This window comes from Crassostrea angulata, chromosome 9 (genome assembly GCF_025612915.1).
Source record: "Crassostrea angulata isolate pt1a10 chromosome 9, ASM2561291v2, whole genome shotgun sequence".
Classification (NCBI taxonomy): Eukaryota; Metazoa; Mollusca; class Bivalvia; order Ostreida; family Ostreidae; genus Magallana; species Magallana angulata.
In genome coordinates, this window is record NC_069119.1 from 21,057,130 (window position 1) to 21,066,121 (window position 8,992).

The following is an 8,992-nucleotide window of genomic DNA, read 5'->3' on the forward strand; positions in this document are numbered from 1 at the left end:
GAAATCAACAAGATTTGTCTGGCTTTTGAGGTAAGGCTACGCAATCGGTGTATATTTCGCTTGAAACCAGCGTCATTTTAACTTGCTTTGACGCAAGAAATAGATAGTTACATCATACTGAAAGTCCAAGGACTTGTGAAAATGGTTCTATTTGGTATGATGGCAATTAGTTAACAATGCAACAATGACAATGCAAATTTGATACATTACAGAACAGTGTAGGTAAAAAATACAGATGTACATGATGTACAAACTAGATAATGATGGAAAATAATACAATATATACATGTAACACAGTGCAAATGATTTTGACTCTCAAGGTGTCAAGTGTGACTAAATAAGTATAAATCTTGTAAGTATGATAGGGTGACATGCATAATAGTGTACCAAGAAGCATACCGCTTACCTAAAAAGGCAAGGAAAGCATTATCTCCTATAATAACCGGAAAGTAAAAGCGTAATTTTATTGGAGACTGACTCAATACATTTGAATAGAACACTACACCAGAATCTCTCTCTCTCTCTCTCTCTCTCTCTCTCTCTCTCTCTCTCTCTCTCTCTCTCTCTCTCTCTCTCACCTTGGCAAACTGATTACTGACTTATTATTCCGTTATGTGCGGGCTATGACTGGAGGGGGGTGATTCCGCTGTCCTTTAATTGACGCTTTACTTTATATCATCAACAAGGCCATTTACATAAAAAATAAACAGCCATCTTACCAATTCAAGGTAGGTCGAGCTACAAAATAAGACTTAATTGACATTTCGAAGAACCACTGCAGTATGACTTTCTTTGCTTTCAATATACCAGCATCAATAATACTTTATTAATTGAAAAACTAAATACATGAATTATTTCTAAATTGTGTCAAATAAATGTAGGCCTCATCTGCTGCATGTACACGTAAAAGTATGTATATATATATATATATATATATATATATATATATATATATATATATATATATATATATATATATATATATATATATATATATATATATATATATATATATATATATATATATATATATGTATGATTGATTATCTCTGTAAGTTCAAGTTCATTTATTTCACTCATAACATATAATGTTACATAAGGTGCAGAAGAATTATATACAAAAGTATAAGAAAAAGAGGATTCACAACAAAGAAACAGAATAAAGTAAACAATGAGTTTGTTATATTTAGGTAGGATGATCGACCAAATCAAATATTTTTTCTAATTAAAGTACACATTTTCATAAGTATTACATGATTTGAAGATGACATAAGTGTTCTAAATTTTAAGATGTTTGGGTTTTTAAGATAATAATGACTAAACAATTTTTTCCTTACATGTGACAGTGCACTACATTCTAAAACATAATGGAATTTAGAAATAACACCTTATTCCGCGTGTATACAAGCTCAGTCAGGCAAATATAATTTTCTTACATGAATTTATAATTATTGTCCTTGTAATGAGAGATCGACTCAAACTTCATTAGAATTACATGAATTTACAATTATTGTCCTTGTAATGATAAACTCTGACTCCTTGTGTTGAGTATTAATAATATACAAAAGCTCAGCATTATGAGCGTAACAGGGGCTGGATGGTCGCAGCCATTTTTAGACCATATTGATCTCTTTAAGAACAAGAGTGTTGTATAAAGATATAGGAAATTGTGCAAAACTTTAAAGCTAAATAAAATATTTGAAAATTTTCTTTACTTAAAATTTTGTTACAAATTTAAAAATTAATATCTCAAAATCTCATGTAAATCTTATGACGAGTTTGTTGACCACCTAGCCTCCTTATGAAATTGAAAATCAAAAATTTGATTCCATGTAATAATATAATTTAAATGTTTATTTATAATCATACGACCCAATTTTGAAAAAAAAATTCAATATATCTAATATAATGATTGGTTATCTAATCATTAAAAATTATATCATTTTATAGTAGTACAAATGCGTCTGTTAGTGGATCGATTCTGACTAATTATTCAAGGTAATACGTACACCGGTAATCGACCAATCAAAATCAACTGATCAATTGTACTTCATGTAAAAAATTAGCTGTTATAAATAACTTATGTAAATTTATCTATATTATAAGAGAGTCAATGCTCCAGGTTGATGTGCACAGTATACACTCTTGCTTTTTGTATGATACATTTTGTATTGTTTGTATTGTATATTTTCTCTATGTTGTTTTATACAATATGAGAATAGATAAAATGAAATGAATGTCGAATAATTTGTTTTCCTTGACTGGATTTTAACATTTTCCTTTACTCAGATTAAAAAGTATTTGTACAACTGAGAGGGATATTGAATGTATTTTGCAGGCACGTAGCATAAGGGGTGGAGGGGGACTTTCTTGTGCAGCAAAGATTTTTCGTAAATTTACATACAATAAATTGACTTAACATGGAGTTGCCCCCCCCCCCCCCCTTTTATGGGACCATGTAAAAAATTGAATTGAAAATAAGGAAAATAATAACAGTGAGATATACTACACCCCCCCCCCCCCCCCCCAACGGATTAGGATTTTCAGGATTTTGGAAAGAAACCTTTTTTCCTCTTTTTTTTTTCTTGTCAAGATTTTTTGGACGAGTCTGCCCCCCATCCCCCACCCCCACTTTCAAAAACGATGCTACATGCCTGTTTTGTTAGATTAGAGACTTAATAACTACCTCTTTCAAGGCAAATGCAGCGGCTTCCAGGGGAGTGTGCAGTCTGTTTACATAGAAACGGAAAACACGTGGTTTTGTGGGTAGACCTGTTTAATGGAGCTAGATATTTTGAGGAAATGCACTATCGTGTGCCCTGTTTTGGTGTTCGCTGGTGTTAGTTAACAAATTACATTTTCTCGGAATATTACACAAAAGTACACAATTGATTTTAAGGAATTTCCCCTCTATATGTTATATAGTGAAAACAATTGCCGATGTGATGACAAAAAATGTATTGAAAGGGCGATAACTCTATAATACCTGAAGTGACTAGTCGGAATGCGGTGCTAAGTTTCACAAGCATAGGCACCTCCTGACTTAGGGTACAGATCCCCCCTTCACGTCCTCAATATCACTTCAAAGATAAATAAAATATGGGGTCCGACTCACATTCGTTTATGGTTTATCGTTAGTTATTGAAAATGTAAAATATTCGTCGATTAAAAGTTCCTCTTCTTTATAAGATGTAAGTCATATAATGCGATTTTTAAAAATAGTTCATGTACTCAAATAGGTTTAAGTTTCTACATGTAATATGCAAACTAGAATATTTATGTAGCAAAAATGTGTATTGGCCTCATTTTCTATTCATAAAAAATGAAGAGTGGGAGAGGGTGATCCGTGCCCCGAGTACCTTGAATACAACAAGTAACTACTGTAAGTGTTGGTGTAGTCATATCAATATTGCAAGAACATGTACACTGATAAACATTACATGCAACCTATTGAGTTCATATACCTATATGATTAGATGAACACCATTTCTTAGCAGTAAAAATCAAGACAGTATGCTATAGTCTCTAATAGTTCGTCAAACATATGAAATAATGCAAAATGATAAGTCACACACACGTATGCTGGTCTGGGCTGCGTTTTACAAATGAACTTACGACTTACGACCAAATAATGAATGCTTATTCACATCAACTAATCAATGATTTATTCTTATGACTAGAAAATATAATTATGGGAATTGAAATATTTGTAAACAAATGGTTTAATGTCAATTTTGTTCTTTAAAGATCATTTTACGAGACTGTAAATATTTACGACTTTCTTTTGTAAAATGCAGCCCTGGTCTAAAAACTTTCTACTTTACAGAAAAGAAAATTAAAACATTGTAGAATTTGAATGGTTGAAAAAATGAAGAAAAATTGAGAGCTTGGTCTTTTTATATTGATATTGTATCTCAAAAAGACACTTTATATGTTTTCAAATAATTCTGGTGTGGAAATCGCTGTTAAAAATGTCATTTGTAAAGATAAGATTATTTAGCCAGATTCTGGGTTTAAACATTTTTTTCATATTTGATTACAAAAGTTCGATAATAAAATCAGGTACATATTGATTTATGATGAAGCATGTGTTATTTCTTTTTTATAGGAAATTGAAAAAATGCCATGTAAGAGGCTATTTCAGCTTGCTGTAGGTAACACGTTGTGTTCTCAATAATTATCAAGTCCGCCATACTTACTCACACGGATTAGTGTGAAATGCGCCTATATTATTTGGATTTTGGAAAAAGAATGCAGATTACAAAAATCGAACAGAGGGTCAAGACACAGCTTGTCCCATTAAATAAACAGATTATTTCACAAGATATACTTTTGTAAGAAATATTTTCTTTGAGTTGCCCGCTTTTTAGATGTAAAAGTTCAAGGGCCTTGCAAAGGATCAACAGACTTGGGTTTTTATAATCACAGTGATTTCAAGTTATAGTGACTACAAAACGCAGGACCATGGCGGACCAAACGATGTCAATATAAACTAAAAAAAAGAGTTTATAAAATAAGAAAATTCAACCGTCTTCATTGTCCGTAGATAATTTCCACGTCCAACATGATTTTGCATTTTATTAGCAACGCTCATTGCCTTTGTGCAATCATGAACACTTAGTCTAAACAGTGTATTTTATTGTTTAAATGAACGGTGACTCTATAATTCTAAGTATGATCTATGCTCCAAACTACATGTAAAAGCTATACATGTCAAGAAAACGTCCATTATTTTATAATAAATTTTGATTTAAATTTTATTGCATTTTATTGTAAAACATTTGAGAATTTTATCCTTTAAATAACTATGCATTAAAGTTGATTGATTTCCACATATACGCCATCAAGCTCCTGTTTGTACGCGTATTATAAGCAACACAAAAAAATAAAATAATTCCAAAACCAAACCGCCTCGTAATTGTAAGGAGATTGATCTTTTGGATTTTAGCCATGTCCTCTTTACAGGGATGTTTATTCATTAAAAAAAATAATAAAACAAAAATAAAACCACGATTTACACAATCCTCACGTTTGCTGCACTATCAACATTATGTACTATGAATTACAAGCATAATTTTTACATTATATTATAACAGTCTAACAAAGCCTCTCGTTGTTACGAATGCAAGGTACATGTAATGTTTCTCAATATCATACCTCTGTATATGACTATACATAGTATTCCGGATCGATTGGAGGGTCGCTCATCCATATCAGCCGTTGAATAACGACACGAGAGGAGACCAACACAAGGCTCTCACTTCTGATTCATACAAATGTAAGTGATATTTTCTCAAGCAGTAGCCTTTGTTGTAGTGACATTTTACATCTCTTATACATTTTATACATTTTTCTCTTTTTCTTTAAAAAATAAAAAGCTGTACATGTATATGAATGAATGTAATAACTGCAGAATTTATTCGAAGCGGCTTATAAATAAAGCAGATGCGTATGGAGATAAGTATCTGTGAATTCGCGTCAGGTTTAATAATGTTCTAATTTAGATTTTAAGACACTGCTGTCAATAAACAAATATCAGTAGATATCGGAGATGTCGACTGTTGTCGGATAGCCAACAGTCTTATAGTCGACTGCTAGTAATCGGAGGCCTGAGTCGTTTAGTCGACTATATAGAGATAGGGTCTATTTGATGAATCACTTCTTTTTGTATTTTGGTTTCATCTTACTTTTAAAAAATGTGTAAGTATGATTTATGCGTAGCTCTCCTCCTAAAATTGTGTTCGACCCCCCCCCCCCCCCCCCCGGAAAAATCAATTTTCTAAAATTTACATCGTAAAATTACCTAAAATATGCCTCTGACCCCCTGGCAAAAACAAACATTCCTCGGATCCCTCTTCAAAAAATATTTTGGATCCGATCGATCCGCGCATGATGTACCTGAGCTATTTGTGCCACAAAGAACAGGGGCGTACAAGGCGTTGTACATATCCCCCACTCGGAGCAATGAAGACGACAGAAGTTCAATTCAAGTTAGAATATTAATTTTTGACTTGTATGCATTGTTTTCATTATAAATTTCACGATGGAAGTCAATATTGTGATTTCATTCTATTAACACGACAGGTATAGGTTTCCAAACTAAGCTGCACATCGCTTTTTGCCTAAATCTTGAACCAATTACTGTTCTTAATTGCAAAAGTAGGTATGAATGGGTCCTGACTCCATCCTAAAAGTACTTTTATTTAAAGAATTAGTATATACATAATGGGTCAAATTTGTGATTTTCACCAAAAACGTTTAACTTTATTAATAATTGTCAAAGAGTTAAATTTATTCACACGTACTCTAGTTTGTCAACGTAGCTCACTGTGATAAGCGGAGGCCAGTAGTCCATCCCTCTCAGTGGAGAGGGTGTTCGAATCGTATATACGGCGTTTTATTTTTAATTCATTTGTTTTTAAGTAAAACATGTTTTGCTTTTTTATTGGATTATTATGAAAGAAAATATCTAATACCATTTATATAATGACAACAATTACGTAATGTTCATAATCTGTACACATAATGTCGGATAAAAATAGCGCTAGCATTGATTTGAGATCATGCTGTAATACTTAGAAAGCATCAAATAAAACAAAGGAGATAAGTAACAAGTGCATGTATTATTGCATATTATGTATTTGTCAGAGAGTGCAGTTCTATATTATACATGTACATGTACTGATGCACAGTTTCAAATATAAAGATTTTTTATGTGTTCATATGCCATTTCAAAATCCTGGGTACGGGGGATTTGTCATGCCTTGTACGCTCTTGTCCAAATTTCCATGTAGACATTAAACTTTTGGAGTTGTCATCACACTTGCCTCTAAAATTCCCCATTAGCTAGCATGCAACTGCTGTCAACATTCATCATTTGAAGTATCCGCATATAAGTATAGAAATATTATCACGTAAGGCAAACTTCAAAATAATTAACATTATATGAAAAAGTATCAATGAAACATGAATGCTTTTCACTTAAGGCGTTTCAGGCGTTTTGTTAATGCATAGTTTTGATGTTGTTGTTTTTTTTAACTTCAGTATCAGGAGCAGGCTTAACATGCACCATGGTATACAATGTGCACCTTTTTTTGCCGGTGTTGCCTTGGGGATGGTCCTCTACTATGTACTATTTCCTCACCCACTAATAATTCACATCGGGGGTACATCCCAGTATATCCGTGAGGATGAGGTCATTCAAAGATTGCTAGATACATTTTATACGGAGCAAGAAGTGGATCGACGTCATCTGAGAGATCAAGTCGAAGTAGTCACAACTCAGGATAAAAAGATTTTGAAAAGTATTGATTCCATGCTCTTAATCAAACACTTCATGATGAATTCGGTTCTATGAATATAAAAGGGTGTTCGATGGTCGCGGACATTTATAGACTAGCTTTAGTGATCACCTTTAAAAAGAATCTTATTTATTGTAAAATTTCTTCATCAAGAGAAAACAGTTACAGTTATTTGATCAAAGTATTAAGTCTGTTAATTGAAAATTGATTACTGTACATGTATTCTTTTTAGTGGCAAACAATAATACTACAATCAGAAAAGACGTGGAAGATCCAGTAAAAATTCACTGTGTTGTTTTCATCAACGAACATTACGGACTCCGGCTTGCAACCGCTGTAGCGAATACGTGGGGCAAACGATGCTCCTCTTTAGCCTTTGTAGGAAGAGCTCTAAATCAGACTACCCCCTATACCATTATACATTCTAACCATTCCTTTTATACCTCCATATCCGATGCCCAAAAAGTGATGAGTGAAGCAATTCTATACATTAAAAACAAAACATTCCAAAACAATGACTGGTTTCTATTTTCTACGGATACAACATTTGTAATTTTGGAAAATCTACGCCTTTTTCTTTTGAATCATACGTCATTGAAACCAATTTATGCCGGTGAAATTTCGAAAAAGGCCAATGGATTCATAAGACCGTTTCAAAGTGGAGGGATAGTGTTTAGCAAGGAATCGCTCAGAGCACTGAACGTAAGTTCCATCACATCGTGTACAGAGGAAGAGACCTATGAGTTAACGAAAGGTCTGTGTCTGTCAATCAATGGACTGATTGACGTGACCCCAATTGGTCCTCACGGACAGTCTCTGATGAATCTACTCCCAGTTAAACTACTTATGAGAACAAAGGTTTCCCAGGAAGAACAGGTAGGTAGAATGGTTTGAAACTAAAATGAAAACACTGACTATTGTAGATACTGAATACAAAGATGAATTAAGCGCTGTTCACAGCCTTTTCTGCTTTTTCGGTTTGATGTTTGGTCTATATATATACTGTATAAATCTGTACCAAAAAGATATTAACTGTCAAACACAGTTAAATAGGGGGGGGGGGGGGGGTATTCACTCCTAGTATGATAAAAAAAAATTGATGATGTTATAGTGCAAATAAAATTAACATAGACAAAAAACCTTAAAAAAGCAACAACTTGTAATTTAACAGTTCAAAGAATAATGACAAAAATAGCATTTTAAGATAAGAATGAAAATTGGAGACTTGACAACTTTTAAATTACTACATGAATCAAACAAGAACAAGTATGGCTATAATCATTGCATACAATTGCAAACTTTGACTTAAATTTGTTTCTTTTATTTCAGGTTTCTCCAAGCCCTTACACTGTCTCCGTGCGATTTCTTTCTAGTCAAAATATGTATTCGTATGAAATGCTTGTGTATAACTTGAATCCTTACGGAATCAATAAAATGTACATGTAATTATTAAAGCTTAAAAAATTCTGTAGAATTGGGGTTAAAAAAAAATTTTTACCCAAAAACATGTAAAATCATTGTACGCGTTAGGTGAATATATCAAATAAAGATATGTTTAATAATTGGTCATCTTTCCTTTAAAATATAATGTCACTGGCGTCGGAAGCAAATTAAACTAAAAGTGTGTTGGGGGGCTAGACTGATCCTCAGAAATATTGAGAGAAAAAAACGTAATTCCCAAAATCATGAAA

At 32.8% G+C, this 8,992-nt stretch overlaps 1 protein-coding gene across 1 annotated transcript; it reads left to right on the plus strand.

Moving 5' to 3' along the window:
- The first annotated feature begins 5,184 nt into the window (after positions 1–5,184).
- On the plus strand, positions 5,185–8,789 carry LOC128162868 (glycoprotein-N-acetylgalactosamine 3-beta-galactosyltransferase 1-like). The gene is made up of 4 exons (XM_052826286.1): positions 5,185–5,278; positions 7,045–7,304; positions 7,534–8,177; positions 8,631–8,789. Exons 2-4 carry the CDS (start codon positions 7,064–7,066, stop codon positions 8,745–8,747), a joined length of 1,002 nt encoding a protein of 333 aa, XP_052682246.1. The 5' UTR covers positions 5,185–5,278; positions 7,045–7,063; the 3' UTR covers positions 8,748–8,789.
- The last annotated feature ends 203 nt before the right edge of the window (positions 8,790–8,992 follow it).